Source organism: Antechinus flavipes, chromosome 1 (genome assembly GCF_016432865.1).
Source record: "Antechinus flavipes isolate AdamAnt ecotype Samford, QLD, Australia chromosome 1, AdamAnt_v2, whole genome shotgun sequence".
In the NCBI taxonomy this organism is placed as follows: Eukaryota; Metazoa; Chordata; class Mammalia; order Dasyuromorphia; family Dasyuridae; genus Antechinus; species Antechinus flavipes.
The window spans coordinates 613346779-613369360 of NC_067398.1; the positions used below are offsets into that span (position 1 = coordinate 613346779).

General features: G+C 34.7%; 1 protein-coding gene across 1 annotated transcript; it reads right to left on the bottom strand.

Annotated features, from left to right (window-relative positions):
• Positions 1 to 3450: 3450 nt before the first annotated feature.
• Positions 3451 to 19314, bottom strand: HAS2 (hyaluronan synthase 2). The gene is made up of 3 exons (XM_051971033.1): positions 18688 to 19314; positions 7151 to 7252; positions 3451 to 5142 (listed from the first exon to the last, which is right to left on the bottom strand). Exons 1-3 carry the CDS (start codon positions 19312 to 19314, stop codon positions 4213 to 4215), a joined length of 1659 nt encoding a protein of 552 aa, XP_051826993.1. The 3' UTR covers positions 3451 to 4212.
• Positions 19315 to 22582: the final 3268 nt, after the last annotated feature.

The following is a 22582-nucleotide window of genomic DNA, read 5'->3' on the forward strand; positions in this document are numbered from 1 at the left end:
GCCATATTTCTATCCTCAGTTTATTACACAAGAAACTTCAGATAATTTATCTTTGGGTGAGAGCTAGGATTGTCCCTTGGTTAAGCTGAGATTTCTCACTTCCAATGGAAGTGTACTTTCTGATATACGAATATGTATGCCTTCTCAGATTTCTATTTTGGTATTGACTTGGATAAAGGAGTCTATTTGCTATTAATATTCATTGTGGTACTCATGTTTGGGAGAGGAGTCAAGCCTTGGATATGTAGGTTGAGGAACTTCCTTATTAAGAAAGAATGATGTGATGTTCAGCTCAAACTTAAAAAAAATATATTTTACCCAGACTAACAATGTTAAGGGGGAGGTGGAAAGATGTAATTCTAGTCAGAAACACTCTCTCACTGAGTAGAACATAATGACCAGCCTTCAAGAGACTCCCTTAAAGGAAGATGAGGGGAATGACTCTGGAGATTACTGTTCATGTTTCCCTGAAAATCACAACCAGACAGAACCGTATGGATGTACATAACCTACATGAGCAAAATACCATATCATATACTCCTACATATAAAATAAGGATAAAGAAAAATTACATTATTTACCTCACAATTAGAATACAACACTGTACAAATAAGATCAAGCACAATTATCATTAGTATTCTGTAACTGAAGGATGATTCTTATATACCTCATAGAAAGGCAGAATAGTGCAGTAGATAATGATGGATCTAGAGTCAGGAAGACTTAGTTTCAAACCCTCCCTGACATTAGCTTCTATGGAGATGGGAAAATTCATTTAGCCTCTCTAGATCTCAATTTCCTTACATCTAAAATAGACTAAGATATGTCTTTTACCTATCTCATGTCATTGCCAATACTGAAAGTATTATATTATATACTAATGGTATTATTTATATAAGACATTAAATGTTAATTGTCAAGGAGGATGTGCTTTTAATAACTATGTCAGTGGCATGTCAATGGCAAAGCTCTGTTTAGACCCACCAGGTTAGAAAAACTCAGTATTGGCTGGTTATGGATTGTGATCCTCAGACCAGATTAGGTGAGATTCAAAAGGGTCATCAGATGAGAGCTGGATAGAGTGCCATTTAGTTGGAGGGAGATTTCACTCTAAGTAGATGGGGGAAATACTCATGCCAATGAAATTCAGCATCTTTTTCCAGGTATTAACATATTCTCAATATTTTGCTCGGCATTTTACTTCACCTCCATCTTCCGGCTTCCCTGGTTACCTTCATAATTCAGCTTGCATATCACCTCCTGCAGGAGACCTTTCCCACTTCCCTATCCCACTCCTCCCTCCATAGGCTTAAAAACTCCATTGCTTTCTCTTTTAGGGAATTGCCTTCTATGTATACTTTATATATCTTTTATGTACATAGTCATTTCTATGTTGTTCCCCCTTTAGAATGTCTGCTTTTTAAGGATAGGTTTTAACTTATTGCCTTTCTTTGTAATCCTGTAACTTAGCATAATGCCAGATACAGAATAAGCACAATACACATTGGTTGACTGGTTAAAATCCTGAAAGATATAGAAGTGTCTAATAATAGAAAGCGAAAAGAATCATATGAAAAGAGAAGAGGAAAAAGTAGTAAAGAAATGGGAGTATAATTAACCTTTAAAATATTCAAATCCATAGTCAATCACTCCTCAAGTGAAATCTATTGTGTTATAATATTTTTTCCAAAAACTGTTTTTAAAAGGAGAACAGAGGGGGAAAGAGAAAAAAGGAAGAAGGGGTGGGAGTTAATTAACCAGGTTGAAAATTGTATTGTTATTCAGTCCTGCCCAAATCTTTGTGACACCATTTCAGATTTTCTTGGTAAAGATACTGCAACAGTTTGCCATTTTATTCCAACTCCTTTTACAAATGAGGAAACTGAGATAAACAAGGCTAAGTGATTTGTCCAAGATCCCATAACCAGTTAACTTCTGAGGCCAGAATTGAACCGAGGAACTCAGTAACTTAGATGCCCTAAGTTATTAGTACTTATAATTAATTGAAATGGGCAATTTTGACATCTCAAAAGCTAGATTTAATAAAGTTGTAAATTTCTAGTTTAAGATGACCTAAATCATCAATAAGTTTTCTGCCCTTTGCCATAAAGTCACACTCTTAAATCAAACCCAAGGGGAAAAAAGAAAATAGAAAGAATTTTATCAAAAATATTTTATTTACAAAAAGAATCAATTTTACTATACATCCTATACTGGAAATACATTGAATAATTGCTAAAATAAATACAGGCAATTAATTCAACCATTTTATAGAATGAAAGAATTTAACATTTGAATGTTATCAAAGCTTAATTTAGAACATAAATAGTTAAAAAGGTAAAATCAAGTTTTAATCTAGTTTTATTTTTGAATGGCTGTGTTGTTTTCTCACAGGCTCATTGAGCATTGTTTTTCAAATAATTGTGAACCTTGAATTAAGACAAACCAGAAGGCAGTGAGCATGTGCAGCTCTCTAGAACAGAATTTCATGTGGGTGCCCACATTAAAAAGAAGCAGAAAAGATGGCTAATTCATTAAAACACCCAAAGGTTTCTGCTTTACCACAGGGCTTTTTAATGTCATAATACAAAGGATGGCTACTTGGTCTATGGGTTCCAAACACGTGTTTAGCCCAAATCTACACAGCACAAAATATAAGAAATGATTTGCAATGCTAGTTACCATTTTGGATAACTGAGGTGCCAAAGTGGAGGGGTGTGTGTGTGTGTGTGTGTGTTTTAGGGGTTGTAGAAGGTGGGGACCCAGAATATCCAGTTTGGCTTTTTATATGCTCAGTTTCAAGAAATAGGTACCAGCCTTCTCTTTTCCTTGTACTGTGTAGATATGTCAAGAGAGGGAAAGTTGAGGTAATCTTGTATAATCCATAACCAAATACTTTTGGAGGGAAATTTTCTGATTTGAATTCAAAAGGATATTGAACGATAGGCTTCAAGACCACTATATTGTGCCCAACTCTTTTTTGATTTTGACCAATGGGGCTGATTTTATCCTTTGTCTACACAGGCAAAGTCAAGTGAAAATTAAACAGTTATCTGTTTGGAAAAATATATGATATGTCAGGAGCCAAATAATTACTTTAGCTCATCACTTTACTTGGTCTGTGTAGATATTAGCTGTAGGTCCAAAGGATATTAAACTTTATCCCCTATGCATTTTTAAACCCACAAAAACACACCATTTTGAGCAATGATGTGTCTCTAGCATTGGCTTTTGAGAACCAGTGTTCCCTTTAATTCAGTTATGACAAAATTGCACTTACTTACCCCTTTGGCCTTGATTTAAAATGACATATTTTTGGATACATACAAAAATATGATTTTTTCCTTCATAAAAATTGGATAATTTTATTAGGTTTTTTTGAAATAGAATGGAAATCCAAAGGTAAAAGACAGAAATTTAAATTGCCTTCTCATAGAAATAACTATTCAATTTTAAAAGGCAGCGAGAAACGTTTTATTCTTTCTATCATGAACAGCATCAGCCAACAAAGCTTCACATTTTGGGCAGGTTTGTTTTTTGTTTTTTGGTTTTTTTTTTTGTTTTTTAAGCATGAATTCTTTTGAAATCTGTTTTAAAAGGAGTACAGGTGGGTTTTGGCAGAAAAGTAGAATGAGGAATATGCAAAAATTGTGTTGGAAAAGTCATCGTACAAAACAAAGACACACAATACAATAGTAGAAAAATACAGCCAAGCCATTGGGCTTTCAGATTATCCTTTGGCATTGTATTTGGCAGACTAAGACAGAAGATCTTTTCTAAAAAAAAAATCTTTTTTAAAAAAAATCTATCAAAACAGTCCATAAATTAGGTTGTAAAAGTTGAAAGAACTTTTCCTTGAGATTTCCAATGCTTTTCTTGCTTAAGAACCCACATAAGCATGACTAGTGAGGTATATGAGGCAAAACACTGTCAGGCATATGCACAATAAGGAAAAAAGTGCATAAACAAAGAATTCATCTCATTTTCGTAGAAATAACAGGTTAAATCTGAGTTTATCCTTGTGTGATTTATCATTTTACTTTGGCAAAATCAAAATAAACCCATAGAAATTGAATGTTCAAGTTCCAGCAGCAGTGAATTATTTCCCTTGGTGACATTACCCAATGCCCCCAGTTCATTACAGTCCCTATAGACGATGACGAAAGTGTTGTGTGTATGTGTGTGTGTTTGCAAACTTTAGGAAAAGTAAGCTCATACATCAAGCACCATGTCATATTGTTGCTCCTTCTTCCGCCTGCCACACTTGCTGATGAGAACCACATACAGAGTCAATAGCATAACCCAATAGCATGCATAGACTAATGAACCAATGATAAGAACTGTCTGTTTAGAATCACTAAATTCCTTTTTTGACTCCCTGTAAATGGTGAAAATTACACCACCCAGAAGGATTGTAAACCAAATGGACACTGGGATGAGTCCAATGAAGTTAACAACAATAGTTTTCCTTCCTGATGTGCCCCACCCTGCCTTGTTTATTGTGGCAATGGCAAAAATTTTTGCGGGGAGTAAACTTGACATGTACAATACTGAATATAAGGACATGAAAACCATGACGATATTCCCTCTTAGGCAGCTGGCAAAAGAAGCCTTGATGAGACCCACAAACTGGACAGTCAACAGAAAAAGGAGAATGTTCCAAATTTTCCCTCTGTAGAAGAGCTGGATAACTGTGGCAATGAGGAAGAAAGGAAAGAATCCAGTGATAACAGCTTCATAGGTCATCCACAAATGATGTTTATGGAACCACATGGCATTGTACAGCCACTCCCGAAAGTATGACTTGCTCCATCGGGTCTGCTGGTTCAGCCATCTCAGGTATTCTATTGGGGTTTCTGTAAGGCACTTAGATCTGGCAGTATATTTTGTGGCATACCCCAGGCTTAGTACTCGGTTAGTCAGATGTCTGTCATCTCCAAAGCTACATTGGTTGCCCATGAATTCTTGATTGTACCAGTCTTCTACAAATTCATTAAGCAAAGAGTTTCTGTACATTCCTAGGGGTCCACTGATGCACTGCACACAGCCAAAATAGGACTGACAAGCTCTCTCTATGTTAAAAGCCATCCAGTATCTCACGCTGCTAAGGAATGAGATCCAAGAATCATATTTGTTTAAAATCTGCAATCAGAAAAAAGAGAGATTAAGCAGTTTGAAAAGGAATATATGTAAAGCCCAATACCCAGGTCTAAATCTAATGAGTACCTTCTTACCACCTTCAACCCTGATGAGTTCAACAGGTCTTTCACTTCCTCCTTCCTAAGTTTCTTGCTAATATCTTCTCCTGATTTTCTTGCTTTTTTCAACATCACAGTAGGACGTCTTTTGAAAAATGGTTCTTTTAATAATCTTTTTTAATTGTGATTTTTCTGAGTTCAATCTTTAGTCTCTTATTCTTCTCTCCCTCAACTTTATAGCTTAATATGGAAGACTTGAAGCCTGATTCACTCCAGCTCTGCCCAATTTCCAACTTATCTTAAAATGCCTTCTCTCTCCCACATTTCTCCCACAGGTTTTTACTGTCAATGTAAACAACTGTTTCCCCAAAAAAGGCAAGATCTTGAAATAACTGTGTATTTTAAAGATAAAGCAACTAGAGCAGAATGTTTCAGAGGACTGTCAAATCCATTCCATTCATCCCTCGCTTGGATCATAGATTCTCTCCCTTGTGGATATTTGACTGCCTCTATTTTCTCTTCTGAGTCTTACTTGACATTCTATTATCACCATAAGCTTATAGATTTCCTTTCTTATATGCTTTCATTGTTGATTTGAGTTTCCCAAAGGTCCTTTTGAGCTCTCCCACTGCTCACTCCCTGCCACATTCCAACCACTTCTTTTGCCCTTTGTTCTGTCCCTAAAAAGAACAACTGTTTTCTTTCACTATTGTCTTCTACCTTATATGCCATTTTCTTTTCCACTCTTCTAATAGTGATTTCCTCTTATTTTTTTATCTCATGAGTATTTCCTTCTCTTTTAAAATCCATTATTAATGTTTTTTTTTCTCCATCCTGAAAAAAAAACTTACTCAAAATAATGGGAGCCCCCATTATTATTTTTTTCCCTTTATCTCTAGTGTGGCATTTGAATATACGCCTTACTTTTTTTTTTTTTTTGGATTTCTGTTTTAGCAAAGATTAAACTTTTTTTCCTCTTAAAAGCATCATTTGCACAAGGATACAAGATGTCTACTTACTATCACTTATCTATCTTCATGACCTACACATGCAAAATGCATTTTTTCAGAAATGACTGATGTGCTGATCTGCTTTGATTAATAGTAGTTACTTATTAAAGTGATGGGACATAATTTTTTTGTGGAGCCAGTATGTAAAACATTGTGAAAGATATGGAAAGTAATTCAAAAGGGGACACAAACAATATAAAATATGTAGATGTACGTAAAAAAAAAAATATATATATATATATATATATATATACACATACATATAAATTTGGAAATTTGAAAACACTGGTAATGGATTAGTTGTTGTTTATTGCCACCTGATTGAATTCAATATATGTATTTTTACAAATTGAATTACATGTACTATTTTCTTGTTTTCATGTTTAAAATATCTGCTAATTATAGGTATATAATAAAAAGCTTAAAACAAATACATATATTTATGTATGTATGTATATATACATATGTGTATATACACATACACAATCAACTTCTTAGCTTCCTACAGGCAGCCTTTATGGAACTGCATAAAATTATTTTAAGCATTGGTTTCAATGATGTGGTAATTTCTGGTGTGGAAACCTCTTCCACAATTAGTGTGGCAACTCTTCTGTAAGCTAAGAATCTTGGCAAGTTGCCTAGGGATTAAGAGATTAAATAATTTCCCTGAGTCACACAACTAATACTTTTCAAAGATCATCCTTGAACTCTGTCTTCTTGTATTCAAGGCTGGCCTTTTATCCACCATGTCATGCTATCTCTCATTTTGGAACAATTAGTATACATTTATACTAAGAAATTTCTCTTTAAATATGGAATGTTTAAGAAATGATCCATGAAATTCCAAAAAAAAACCCTCAATTTCAGATATTTTAAGGGATCTAGAAAGTATATGCTATAGTATAATCTTGTTTTATTCAAGTCAAATATCAGTTATAGTACCTGCACATCTCCACCAACACCTCCAACCATAGGGTCTTCCTCCAAGACCTTGACCATTTCCACAGATGAGGCTGGGTCAAGCATGGTATCTGAATCACATACCTGACAATAGAAAGAAGGATGAATGGAGAGAAGGAAACTTGGAAAAATATCCAAAGACAAGAGCTCGGGCTCATTTGTACTTTGATATTACATATTTTCCCTTACTATTTTCAAGCTTCCTGCTAAGATTTTGGATGCCATAACTTTGGCATCTCAAAAACCCTCTTGTTTTCCAGAAGGTAATGTATTTAGAGATCTGCTGGATGGGATGGCTGGAATTTTGAAATGACTTAGGATGCTGTTATCTGTGTTGAAATAACTTCTGGGGACATTCTGCAAGTTCTTATGAAGGCCCAGAAGGGGCAAAACACATGTGCAGATAGAAAAGAATATGTGAAATACAATAGTGGAGTTTGCTCCATTTTCTTTAGTACATAGTAACAGGGAAAATGCTTCTAAATATATTGACTGGTTCAAGTGTCACTCAAAAGAAAAACATGTTTGACAGGTCAGCAAATAAGTCTATTCTGGTTAGAAGATGAATGTTATTGTTCAAATCTCATAATGTCCTACCTACTTTAGTGCTATCCTTTGGATTCCTAGTTAATCTCCTAATATGAAAACAAGTATCTGTCATTTTAAGGAAACTGAGACACTGATGTTCCAAAAATGTCCCTAAAAGTCTCAGTTCTTCTGACTGTTCAGATGGAAAATGACTTAGTAATCTAAGTATATCAGGTTTCTCAAGCATCCAGCCTAATGTTTCTGTCTGGCCACATGACAGGTACTTTATAAATATTTATGATTTTAGAAACTGATTTTAATACAAAAGTTCTATTCTTAACAATGCCTCAAATAGTTTTGTGAATATAAAGAAGGCTATAGTGGGGAATTAGAAAATTGTATTCTAATGGAAAAAAGCAAAAACAAGATATCTCTACCTTATAAACAATCTCTTCAAACACAAGCCCTATATCTGAGGAGGGGAAACCTGAAAACCTGTCTTGTTCCAATTCATGATTACCAATATGTGGATATGTATGTATGTATGCATGTATATATGTGTCTATATGTCTATATAATGAAAAAATATATATAATATATATGCTGTATATATTATATAATTCCTTTAAATAATTCCCACTACTTGTTAAGAACTATGCCTAAGTGTGAAGAGGCAGGTCGATTCTCCCAAAATCCTCACAGCTCTGTATCATAACACACTTGAAAGAATTGCAAAACAGCTTTTACTGATGTAGCTGTTGCTTGTGAATTAGGAATGAAATAAATAGGAGGCAAGAGGGAAGAGGAGAGAGGTCAGAGAATGCAACTGCCTTAAGTGTGCTTGTATCATTATCATCCTCTCACATGAAGGAAATCTATTCTTCTGGTCATAATTAGATATCCAGTAGCCACATGATAGGTAGCTCCTGTAACAAATCTCAAATTATACAATATAATAAAATTTGTGTATATAAAGTATTATAATATTTATATACAATATATAATATTATACATGCAATTTGTGTATATGTATATAGATATAAAATGTATGTGTATGAAAAGGATAGATGAAGAATAAGCAAGTTTGTGTTTCTTTCCCCTCCTCAGTTTGGTAGCTCATATTTAAAGATATATAGTTTTAAAGTAAGGGGATATCATACACACATACACTCATACACACATACATATATACATACATATATTTAAATATTGTTTCGAGGATATACATATATACATATGCATGTGTATAGAATTTGTGGATGGAAAGAATATACAAACATATTATATATATATATATATGTATATATATATATATATATATATATATATACATATATATATATATATATATATAAAGTGTATATGTGCATGAATCTATGCATAATTAGAATATATACCTGAGTTTATGTGTGTATGTTTATACAAAAATAACATATATATATATGAATGCACATAGGAACAGCTAAATATATATATGTATATGTAACTGCTCTTCCCTTTATATATATATATATATATATATATATATATTTTTAAAATTATAAATAGCATTTTAAATCAATAAATATTTCATGATGAATCCTTTCATAAAATGAGTTATCTATTTTGGGAATAAATGCACATGTTCAAATATGAGAACTACTTAAAAGAGTGGTTTGGTTCTACATTTGGATGGATGACAGGTTTCCTTGTACTCTCTGATTTTAGAATAGAGAAATTAAAGATAGACAATATTTTAGATTGGGAACTCTAACATGATTGCTAGTAACAAAATTTCAAGGATGTCTTATACCTAAGTTGGCATTCTAAACATTTTAGGCCCAGGTGGTTTTCCCCAAGCTAGATTGCCCACCCCTTTCAAGGGGTGTCAGTCACTGGTCACGCACAGTGCTACAACCTGGGCAGAAGGCCTAAGAGGAGGGCAGCAAAAGGTGAAGGCATATTTCCAAAACCACCTTCAGAATCCAGCATCTGGATGCATTAGTGACACACCCACTGGTATTGACTTAAGTCAGGAAAGGTAAAATTGAGCTAAAATAAGACTAAGGACAACAGGAAAGAGCAATCTAAAATTAATGTTCAAATTGCCATAAAAGTTCGTGAATGTGAGCAAGTTAAAACTGCCTCTTATAAAAAGCTAAACTTGAAGGAAATCTATGAGGTTCTAAAATGTTGAATATCCCCAACCTCCTCCCAATTTCCAAAAGCAGAGTGCCAAAAATTCTGTGAGAAAGACTGTTCTCATGACTTTTTCAGCCATAACTGAAAAGTAAAACTGTCAAAAATCCCCTGGGAAAGAGTTTGCCACTAAGAGATCTGGGACATTGGAAGAAGCTGCTCAAAATCTCAGATTTTATACTAGTTGCTTTAAACTCAACTCACATGTTTGTGTTCACCTCCCAGAACTAATTTTTTTATTCATCCCACTCCCACCTAAAGCCTTTAATCTCATTACAGAGCCTACCAAATAATTACTTGGATTTATTTAGCTTTTGTGAGGTCAGTAGTTCTTTTGTTATTTTCCCCATTTTACAGATCAAGAAACTGAAGCTCAAAAAATGAATTGACAAAATGAAAGTTACACAGAAAGTAAGATTTGAAACCCAGATATCCTAATGTCAATTCTCATGATAATTTCTCAGAAAGAGTGATTGCTATGGGCCTGAGACTCTTGCCCTAGAAAACTCCAAATTTATATTTATCACCTTCTTTAACAAACTGAAGATGTATGGCACTGGGCAAGTATAAAGGGAAAAAATTGGCAACACTAGCTGTTTAGGGAAAAAACAAAACAAAAAACCTGACCTTCTCTATATAGGGAATTTTATTTGACTTTTAAAAAGTCAAAATCATTCAGTACTTAATATCTATTCAGCATTTGGTATCTTAGGGGATACAAGAAATCAGAGGAAAGAGGGCTGTCCTTAAAGAATCTACCTTAAAGAATCTACTATCTTATAGAGTAGGATAAGGCTTGTGTACTTGAAGCATGGAAATAATCAAAATATATCTAAAATTTCATACGATTCAAAGTGATCAATGGCCTTTGTGATATATCTCATCCACTGGTATCAAACTCAAATTGACATGGATCCTTGTAGTTACAAATGGATTCTTATAGACTTAGAAAAGTCACGACTAATACTATATTATATTGTAATTTTTATTTTGTTAAAAAATTCCAATCATATTTTAATCTTATTCCAGTGCATGGGGATGATGTCTAGCCTTATGACATATCCAAAATAATTCAATTGCTTCATTTGATAGATGAGGAAACTGAGGCTTATAGATTAACTTAGTTCCAATTCACATAGGAAGCAAGTAATTGCCAAAGTCTGAGTTTGAAATCAAGGCTTCTGACCACGATACTACTGAGCAAAACCATTTGACCCTTAGCATTCCCTTTTTAATAAAGTCTTACTGGTTATATTGAGTTTTTTTTAAATAATCAGAAAATAACCAGCCTAATAAATCCAGTGGGGTTTACATAATAGGGAGAGCAAAGGGTTTGGGATCAAGAAAAATTGGGTTCCAATTTTGCCCACAATAATTTTTTTTGGTTGTTTCAGTGCCATTTGGTTCTCTGTGACTCCATCTGAAATTCTCTTGTCTGACGAGATTTGCCTTTATTTTTCTTACAGATAAGAAAACTGGAACAAACAGATTGGTTAAGTAACTTCATTAGGGTTACACAACTAATTTATTCCTGAGACTGCATTTGAACTCAGGTCCTGTGACTACAGCGCCAGGGCTCTATCCACTGGGCTACTTAGCTGCCCTTGAAGAGTGGTATCAAAGTCAGATAGAAAAAGTGATGGCTAAACTATACACAAAGAATTCTACAAGCAGCATACTGACAATTTTAAAATATGATTTTGTTTTGTTGTATTCTCATTTTGTAAAGTACTAATTAAATAAATTACAGTTTAATCTATTTTGGGCTTCCATCAGGAGTCTTGCAGCCTACATTTGACACCTGACCTTGGATATTGTTAAATTTCTACATTGTGTTCTTATGATGTTCTCTTATTATGACTTTATTCTATATTCCCATAATTTAAAAACAGGAAAGAAGAAATTAGGAAAGAAAAGACTATATCCTGTTCAGCACAAATGCAGTTAAATTTCTATTTAGGAATCAAATAGTATAGTAGATGGGCACTGAGTAGTGGGCATTGAGTCAGGGAGATGTTATTTTAGACCTAGTTTTAGACATTTACTAGCTATGTAACCCTTAATGGATGGCTTCTCTAATTTCTTTAACTGCACAAGGGGATGATAATAAGCACCTGCCTCACAGGATTGTTGGAAGGATCAATGAGATAATTTTGGTAAAATGTTTACTTAGCATCAGGCCAGGTACATAGTAGGTGCTTAATTAATACTTTTCTCTTCTTCATTAAAATAAAAAAAAATAAGGCAAACACAAACTATTATTTTCCCTGTTAATACATTTGATAACTTTTTTTCTTACAGGGCAGCTACATCATGTAGTAGAGTGGCAGGTCTAAGTCAGTAAATCTCATTTTCCTAACTTCAGATTTGGTCTCAGATGCTTACTAGCTTCATGACCCTCAACAAGTCATTTAAGCCTGTTTGCCTCAGTTTTCTCATTTGAAAAATGAGCTAGAGAAGGAAATGGTAAACTACACCAGCCTCTCTGCCAAGAAAATCCAAAGTAGGGTCACAGAGTTGAATATAGCTGAACATTTAACTTTTTCTTATTCTTTTTAATCCAGCTGATACTCCACTCTTGTCTAAGAGGAGATAGATTTTGAGTTATTGTCTTAAAAATTAAAAATGGCACATCTGAGATTGTTTTTAGCTCACATGGTCATCTTTTTCCCACATTTTAGATCAATTATATTGAAAAACAATTTAAAATATTTTAAATTATAAATCCTAGGCTAAGAACCCATTGATTGAAATGAAAAACTTTACTACAATATAATTTGTGCGACTAGCTGTGAGGCCCTGAGACCCAAATCTTTTCAGGCTGACTGACTGGTATACTCGTTCTACTATTACTTCAAAGGGTTGGCTATAAGAGCTAACAGAGTAAAGAGAAATCTGAATTACCCTGACTGACTTCATTGAGTAAACAGGATGGAAATAAATCAACGCAACCTTCTGTCATTGCTCCACAGTCAGGATGATTATTTGTGATGTCCTAGAACCAAATATCTCGACTTTCACCTTATATCTTAACCCTGGCCAAGTAAGGTCACCTAACCTCAGGCTAGACAGGGAAATTAATCCTTGATCATAGTCACTAATACAACTCTGACTGTTAACACTCTGCTGTCAAGCTTTAAATTTTTATAAAGTAAACAAATTTCATATTTAAATAAATTATATGTATAGATAGAGATAAATTGAAATCTAACAAATAATTATGAAGTGCCTTTTATGTGTGAGGCTAAAGGGAGGTGACATTCTGTTCAGCTCCAGAGGACAGAATTAAGGGTACTGGGTCATAATTAGAGGGAGGTAGATTTCAACTCCATATAAGGGAAAAAACTCCCAACAAATAAATCTATTAAAAAGTAGAAAGAGGGCCTTCCTGTGGGCATAACAGGACTGTCCTCAATTAAGATTCTTTTGTTTATTTGTTTTTTTACAACATGACTAATGTAGAAATATATTTACAATGATAATATATGTACAACATATATCAAATTGCTTGCTATCTTGGGGATAAGGGAAGGAAATAAAGAAAGGAGGGGAAAAAATGGAACTCAAAACCCTACTAAGATGAATATTGAAAACTATATTTACAGGTAATTGAAAAAAAAGTCTTAATTGCAAAATAAATGAACACATACATATAAATGCTAGCAGTATTATTAGGGAGTTGCACTAGTAGCTGAGAAGACCAGGAAAGGTGTCCTAGAGAAGATGGCTCTTGAGCTGAGTCCTAAAGGAAGCCACCCAACATTCTAAGAATCAACAATTGAAAGGAAGAACAACATTCCAAGCATGTAGAAGAGATAGTGCAAAAGACCATTAGAGATGAAACAATATGACTAAGTATTTATAAAGAGATAGTAGCACAAAAGAATCACCAAGTTGTTTGGTTGGTTTTTATACCACTGAGTCCTAGAATATTAAATCTGCAAAGAACTTTGGACATCATCTTGTACAACTCCCTCCTTTTACAGATGAGAAAAAAACTAAGGCCCTTCTAGAAACCTAAGTGACTGACTCCTTGCCTAAGGTTACAATCAGGACAACTCCTTATGTAGCTTGTCCTTCCTCAGAGCTCTTATCCTATTTCAAAATTGAAGGATATTGGAGCCTGTAAAATTTATTTGCTCTGACCCTATCCAGAAACATGAATCCCTTTACAACCTTCTACTTTAACTGTTTCCCCATGATTTTGCTTATCCTCAAATTTTCTAAAGGCATGAAGTAGTATAAAGGGGAGTTAGGGGAAAAATAAACAAACAGGTGGATTTTAAGACAGAGGTAATTTTAAGAGATATCCCTCAAACTGTGCACTAATTAAAACATCATGAATATTTTGAGGTTTGAAGTCTGATTTTCTTCCAAGAATTCTGGAATGGATAGAATTGTAAAACTACCAAAATGACTCCTTCATACTTAATCTATTCTCATCTAGACCTTTGCTACCTGTGAATACCTAAGACATATACTAGAGCCATTGGAGTGGGGAATCCCTCAAAGTTCTCTGCAATACATCCTGGTGGTGATTTAGTTTTTATCTATGAGGAGGAGCTTAGTGAATTGGACAGAAGAGCTGTTCTCAAAGACAGGAAGACTAGATTAAGTCAAGTATTCAATAAGCATTCATTTAATGTTTTCTAGGTATAAACCCTGCAATCAAGTCCCATCTCTGACACTATGAGATCCTGTTACTTAACCTCTCATCTAAGACAACTTTCTCTAAGACTATAAGTTATAGGGAAGGTCCAATCTTCATAAGCATATAGAGTTTCCTCACTTGGAAATTCTCTATAACCTATGAAATTATAAAGCCAGTCCCTCTTCCTCACCCTTATAGATTCGATATTTAATAATGTAACAATTTTAATGTAATACTTTAAGCATCAAAAGGAACATTTAAGAGTCAGTCTGTTACCTTGTTTTAAATCATATTAGACAGTCTGTTGGAAAACATCTCTAAATATAATCTAAGGCAAATCTGGGTAGCTCATGGGAAAGAGCTTGATTACTATTCACCGTCAAGTATATCTTTTTGTTTTCTTAGAGTACCAATTTGAGATCAATGTAGTGAAAATTAGAATTGGAATTAAGGAGTTAGGCTTGAATCACAATTCATGTAATTTTAAGAATGAGGCACGGTGTCTGAGGTCAGATTTGAATTCAGATCTTCCTAAATCAATCTAATTCTCTATTCACAATCCCACTTAGCTGCTTCTCTAGGTAGATGAAGGTTAAGTTCTGACTCTGACACATATTCCTTGTGACGCCCGAGGCAAGTCACTTTATTCTTAATACATGAAACAACCATAAGTTTGAGAAGAGACACTGATTTGTTTTGATAAACAAGATTCTCTTATGGGAAATTTCCTACAGAAAGAAATTAGAGCTCTGAATCTAGCATACACACACACACACACACACACACACACACACACACACACATATATAGTCATACACATATCATCGTCAACATTATTATTTCAATTTCATTTAAAAAAAATATCCTGCTGTTTCAAAAGAAAGCATTAACTTAGCCAGGTTGATTATGTCACAATGGTCAGGGCCCCAGTTCTGTTATTCCCAAGTCTGATCACTGCCTTAGCAGAAAATCAGCCCTTTCACGTTTTCAAAAGTTTGTATTTTTTTTTCCTGGACAGGCACAGTGTAGGTTGTCAAGGATACAAGCAAAATCCAAAGTCAAAATTATAAGAGGAGAAGTTCCAATGAAAATAAGAACTGCCTAAAGCAGTTAGGAATCACTCCTATAAGATTTAGCTAGAGTTAAAAGCAGAGGAAAATGTCATTTTGTCCTGTTCCCTACAGGGCGACTTCATAGATTATTAGAACTTTAATACTAATAAGCTACACACCCATGGGCAAATCATATCCTCTAAAAGGAAAATTACTTTTATAAGCCTCAGTTTCTTCATCTGAAAAATGGGAATAATGATACCTCACAGTGGTGTTTGTAAAGATTGTATTTAATTAAACCTTAATTCACTACAGAAATAAGAATTATTATAATATTGCTCTTACTATTACTATTAATTACAATTACTATTAATATTGTACTTAAATATATTGTGGTGACAGTCCTTATTTTCCTGTGAAAGTTACACATATCATAATATTTGACAAGAATGAGCAAGGAAAGAAAGTAGGAGAAAACTTTCTTATGATGTTTCAAAGAAGGTAAAACTAGGAAGTATTTGCACCAAGCCTGGAGTCAGGAATACCAGAACTCTAGTCTCAGGCACTGACTAGTTGTATGACCTTAGAGAAGTAACTTAACTCTTTGCCTCAATTTCCTCATCTGCAAAATGAATTGAAAAAAGAAATGACAAATTACTCTAGTGTTTTCTTTGGCAATAAAACCACAAATAGGATCACAAAGATTTGGACACAATTGGAACAAAATGAACAATAACGACACGAATTAAGAAGTTTGAATCACTTAGTCAAATTTCCCAAACTTCTCAAAGCCATCTAAAATGAGCTAGCATTTATAATGTACTTTAAAGTTTGCAAAGCTCTTCATGTATTTTTCTCATTAGATCTTCATAATGCCCTGTCGGATTAGTGATATTATCAACATTTTATAGATGAGAAGACTGAGACAGGATTTGGACTCAGGATGTCCTGGCCAAGTCCAACATTCTCCTCTCTGCTACCTAGGTATCCAAATCTCCTGTCTTAAAAAGAAAGAAACTGAGGCATCAAGTGACTAAACCTATATAATGATAGAACCCAGTGAAGTTACTTGAGTCTCAGATATTGAGTTCTACTGAATCAGATCACCTGAGCCCTAGGCTTTCCTCTATATCATGTTGTTAATCAAGCTACCTTGGAGAGAAATGAACAGGTCTTTTATAGAATTATCAAAAATGTCGGTACTATCTAATATCTTTTTTTGTTTCTTTTGTTTTTAATTTTTTTTACATTTACTTTTATAAAATTTTGATTTCCATTTCTTTCCCTCTCTTCTCCTCAAGATGACAAGCTATATGATATAGCTCTATTACTCTTTAAAGTAGTATCACTATTTAAAGGAGAATTGGGTTAAGCCAGACAGGAAAAAAAAAAGTTTTAATCCAAAACATCATACATTTCAAGATAGGTATGTTAAGCATCTTTTGTGACAGCAAAGAACTAGATACAAAGTGGGTACCTATTTATTGGTATATTATAGCCACTTATATTATTAACCAACTGTAACTACTATAACTATTAATTGTAATAAAATTAATTGCTAATTAATTTCAATTATAAAATTCTAAAAAAGAATTTATTAGGAGGTATGTATGTAGTATAATAGTTAAAGAGTGCTTGACCTGAAGCCAAGAAGATTCCTCTTTTTGAGTTCAAATACAGCCTCAGATACTTAATAGCTGTATCACCCTGAGCAAGTCATTTAAGCCTGTTTTCCTCAGTTTACTCATCTGTAAAATGAGCTGAAGAAGAAAATGATAAACCATCCTGCAGTGACACAATTCAACAAGAACAATAAGAAAAAAAGGAATATGAAAAATTCAAAGACTCATGGGCAGATCTATATAAACTATTGCAGAACCAGGAGAAAACATAAATACAATAATTTAAAAGACAACACTTAAAAAAATGAAATGCAATTTAATTACAATGACCAATATTGACCCTAAAGGAAAGCTATGGATCTCTTCTTCCTAGTTGGGGTGGAAGGTTAGAATATAGATGTAGATGATTATATACATGGTCAGGGCAAGTTTCTGGGTCCACTGGTTTCTTGTTATTAGGGAAGGCTCACTGGGAAGGTGGGTAGGTTAGTAAGGCCCAAAATGAATATAAAAACAAAAGACATTAATGGTATTGTAAAACTAAATAAATAAAAATAAAGGAAATGACAGCAGAGAAATAGTCCTGTTAATTTTTACTTTGCAAGAACTTTTCTCTGTTCTTATTTTTAAAATCTAGGAAAAACTAACATTTGAAAATTCATGAGATATCTTCATCATCATATAAGGACATTTATGACAATACCCAGTAAAAGTTCTAGTAAGAGATAAGGACTGATGTACAGATGGAGGGATCCCACCCTACAGTGTATGCTCAGGGAATAATAAAGGACATGGGGTAATTATTTGTGTGGACATGAATCTCATCATGAAAGTTTTCAAAGGTCAGGCTGTTGGGAATGAGGTAATGCTGTTATTAGGATGAAGTAAACACCATTTTGGCTTTTTGCAAATGGGTGTTTTTCTTCTTTTTTTTTTTCCTTTCTTTTCATCTGCTCTGTTTCTCCCCCTGTCCCAGTCTCTAAATTGCACCCTCCTCTATCTCACTCATCTTTGTGGAAAATGTTTTTAAAGGCCACACAGTGCCTTCCTTTTTGGCTGGCTGGTGGAATAGAACAGAATCCTAATAGCTTTGTACCAGGGGCAGCCAGTATAAGAGACTATTTGCTTAGAGGGCTGGAGGTTTTGAAAAGTTGTGGAAAATGACCTTGGATTTGACTTGGCTAAAGAGAGAGGGCGGGGAAAAGGAGGGAGTGACAGAAAAAAGGTCTCGTGTTCAAAATAGTCTTGATTTCTAACCAATCATATGGCACAAATGAAGGATTTTCATAGATACTTTCTAACAGCTTTGCAGTAGTTTTTTTTTTTTTTTTTTAAACATGCTTTCAACAGTCGTGCTGTTTTCAAACATACTGAAAGAAACACTGTGTTCAGAAGGCCCTAGGATGGTCTATAGCATACTGCAGGAGAGATACAAAAGTGGCTTTATTTAAATGGATGTTTGCATTGGAATGAGTCTAGAAGACGTACCTGCACATAATCCACACTCCTCCCCAGTGCTTTGAATGCTGTGTACATTACTTCTCTTTTTCCACCCCATTTTTGCATGATGCAAACACTTTTGTTGGACAAAACCAGTTGGGTTATGTACTGTGAGCTCTCTTTATGTGACTCATCCGTCTCACCAGGGCCCTTTGTGTGAAAGTTATTCTTCCAGATGTAAGTGGCCGCAGTGTCCCTGCCCATGACGTCTCTGAAGATCTCCAGCATATACAGGTCATCGTCTGAATTGCCATCAATGACCATGACCACCTTAATCCCAGGATAGGTTAGCCTTTTCACAGAAAGTAAACATTTTCTTAAGTAATCAGGGTCTTCTTGGTATGCAGCAATGCAAAGAGCCACAGATTTGTTCAATTTAATAGGAGTTTCTAGTGATCTTCTCATTTTCCTGTGCTCTAGAAAGGCAAATAGGCTTTGGATGATAAGATGTGAAGCTAAGAAAGCACCATACAGTCCAAAAGAGAAGTAATAATTTTCTGTTTGGAAAAACTGGTAGCCAACAATATAAGCAGCTGTGATCCCCAGGAGGAGGGAGACTCCAAAAAGGGTAGTTCCAATTATTCTCAGGATACAGATAAACCTCTCACAATGCATCTGCAATAGAATAAAATAAACAGAATGAACCAGAGCTTGGCAAATGTCTTGCCATACATTTTTGGGTTATTCCTAGAAAGATATATTTAAGAAATTTCCATTTTCACATACACACTAGAGCATAGAAAGCATACGTGCCCGTGGAGTATCTTGTTACAGGATTTAAAAGCAAACTGGGAAAGTTCATTGATACACAAGATGTATTCTCCACCTCTTTTGTCTGAACAAGATTCCTGAGGAAGGGACTACTCTTTTCAATATTTGTATTCTCATATCTCAGCGCTGTGTCCGGCAATAAAGTATTTAATTTAAGTACCTATTTTGTGCCAGGAATTGTACTAGGCATTGGGAACATAGCAAGCATCAATGAATTTCTATTTTAATGGAGAGGAAACGGTTTGCAATTATATAAACATCTACAGCATAAAGAAATACAACTTATACAAAGCAGTTAAATACAAAGTATTTGAGGAGAGAAGCCAGTAACCATTGGAGGAATCAAGAAATACATCCAATAACCACATATTCCAATATTTTCCAAAACATGAGCAAAATAAGGAGAAATAAAGGGGTAGGACTGAGCATTCATTTTATATATACAATATATAAACACACATATGTGTATGCATGTATTTGTACATATATATTACCTGTGTAAATTTACACTTAGAAGCAATCTATAGATCCTGAGACTTATGATGCTTCATTGATGTTTGACCAAGATCCAGTCATGTAACCTCTCTGAAATTGCAGCTAGCACCCAGCTAGCACCAGGGGCTTCACACAATAGGTTCTTGGTAAGCAATTTTTCTTTTTTGTTGAGACAATCAGGTTTAATGACTTCCCCAGGATTACAGAGCTAGGACAAGCACTTATCAAACTTCACAGATCTGACCATTCTGTACACCTTTCTATTCAATAAAGTTCAGTGACTCCCTACCACTTCCAAGATTAAACACACAATTTCTTAACCTAGTTATTCTTCTAGTGTTCTTACACCTTAAGCCACCTCCTGTTCTCCAATCCCACTAAACCCTCCCCTCTTCCACACACATCTTCTTCCATAGAGTGACACTGGCCTCCTCATTGTTCCTGGCACAAGTCAAACCACTTCCACACTCTAAGCATTTTCATTTACTGTTCATACTCTCTCTCTCTCCTCTCTCTCATTCCTCACCTCTGGTTTTTCAATTCCTTTAAATCGTCTATTAGAAACCTTTCCTGCTCCCTTTAATGCCAATATCTTCCTTATGCTAATTATCTCCAATTCATTCTGTCAATATGTTATATTTATTTTAAAGTTGTATTCCTGTTCTTTCCCTAATGGGAAAGACTGGGAGCTGGGTCTCTGTGAGTGTATGGTTTGTGTGTGTGTGTGTGTGTGTGTGTGTGTGTGTGTGTTCCTAATATTTAGCACAGTGCTTGACATCTTTATTGCTCTTGAATCGTTTCAGCCATGTTCACCTTTTCATGATCCCATTTTGGGGCTTTTCTTGGGTGGTACCCAAGCTAGGTAATTTTACAGCTAAGAAAACTGAGGCAAACAGAATTAAGTGACTTGTTCAGGGTCTGGTAATTAGTTGGCTAGATTTGAATTCATATCTTCCTGACTCCATGCCCAGCACTCTATCCATTGTTCCATGTAGCTGCCAAAGCACTTAATAAATATTTGCTGTTTGTTTAACACCTTTTGTATATAAAGTTCTGTTATGATGGCTCTTCCATCTCTCTATTCTTCCTCTCCTCTATCCTCAATGTGTACCATGCCCAAACACACCTAGAGACAGGGAGACCAATTTAGAAATAATTGTAATAGTTCAGGGATGATGGGATGAACTTAACTAGCATGGTAAGCAGGTGAGTGGAGACAGATGTGGACATTGTTGTAAGACTTGGCAAATAATTAACCATGAAGGAAGAGTTAAGGATTATTTAAATAGTATGAGTCTTAGTAACTGGAGAGATGGTGTTCTCAAAAAATTAGGGAAGTTTAGAGAAAGGATAGATATATAAATTAACTTTATTTCTGCCCTTTCACTAATCTTATTCTTTGAACTTTTATAATCAATATAGTCTATACTAGGAAATTTAGCCCTTCATTGAGAATTGCTTCTTCTGATGTCAGTTTCTATTCCCATTAGTCTAGACTCCCAAATGAGCCTGTTAGTTAGCTCTGATAGCTGCATAATCCATGGTATGTAAAACAGTGGTAGGGCCAGAGTAAGTGGTTATTCAGTACCTGTTTGTGTTACAAAGGATTATTTTTATTATTGAGTTAATTTTTTACATGGAAGAGGGTTCTTCCTCAAGGTTTCCAAAGACATTGGCAGTAGCCTATGTGTCATAAGGGGTCCTCAAACTGCGGCCCGTGGGCCAGATGCGGCAGCTGAGGATGATTATCCCCCTCACCCAGGACTATTAAGTTTCTTTATTTAAAGGCCCACAAAACAAAGTTTTTGTTTTTACTACAGTCCGGCCCTCCAACAGTCTGAGGGACAGTGAACTGGCCCCCTGTTTAAAAAGTTTGAGGACCCCTGACTAGAGTAATGGAAGATGTGTAAAGAGAACATCTAATGACATGCCTACAAAGGTTCTCTCATTTGACATTTACACAATAATTTAATATCTCCTGAATAATTTAAACATTTTACCTATTTTGATACTCCTAGCAAGCTTGTAAGATAGGAATAATTACTAAGGAATAATTATCCATATTTTACATGTTAAGAAACAGGTTCAGAGAGGTTAAGTGAATTTCCCATTATTGCATAATTACTGACTGAGGACTCAACCACAAATTTTTCTGATCTAATTTAAGTACTGTCTCCCCTATGTACTTGGTCCTTAATTTCTAGAACCCCTACTAAGACTTCTAAGTGACACAGGAAGCAGAGGGCTAGATGTGGAATCCAGGAATCTTGCGTTCAAATCTGACCTTAGATGGTTACTAGCTTTGTGACACTTGACAAGTATCTTTATCTCAATCTACCTCACTTTCTTCAACTGCAAAATGAGGATAACAATAGTACCATCCTCCCAGACTTGTGATGATCAAATGAGATATTTGATAACATAGTAAGTGCTATATAAGTGTTATCTATTATCATCAGCAGCAGCATTACTAATATTATTACTTAACCTTCACCCTCCTGAGGAGATAATTATAGCAAAGCTTTGTAAACTATGAATTGTGACCCCATATAAGGTCATGTACCTGAATGTGGGGGCCACAAAATTATGATTTATTATCAATAAATAAATGTTTGAT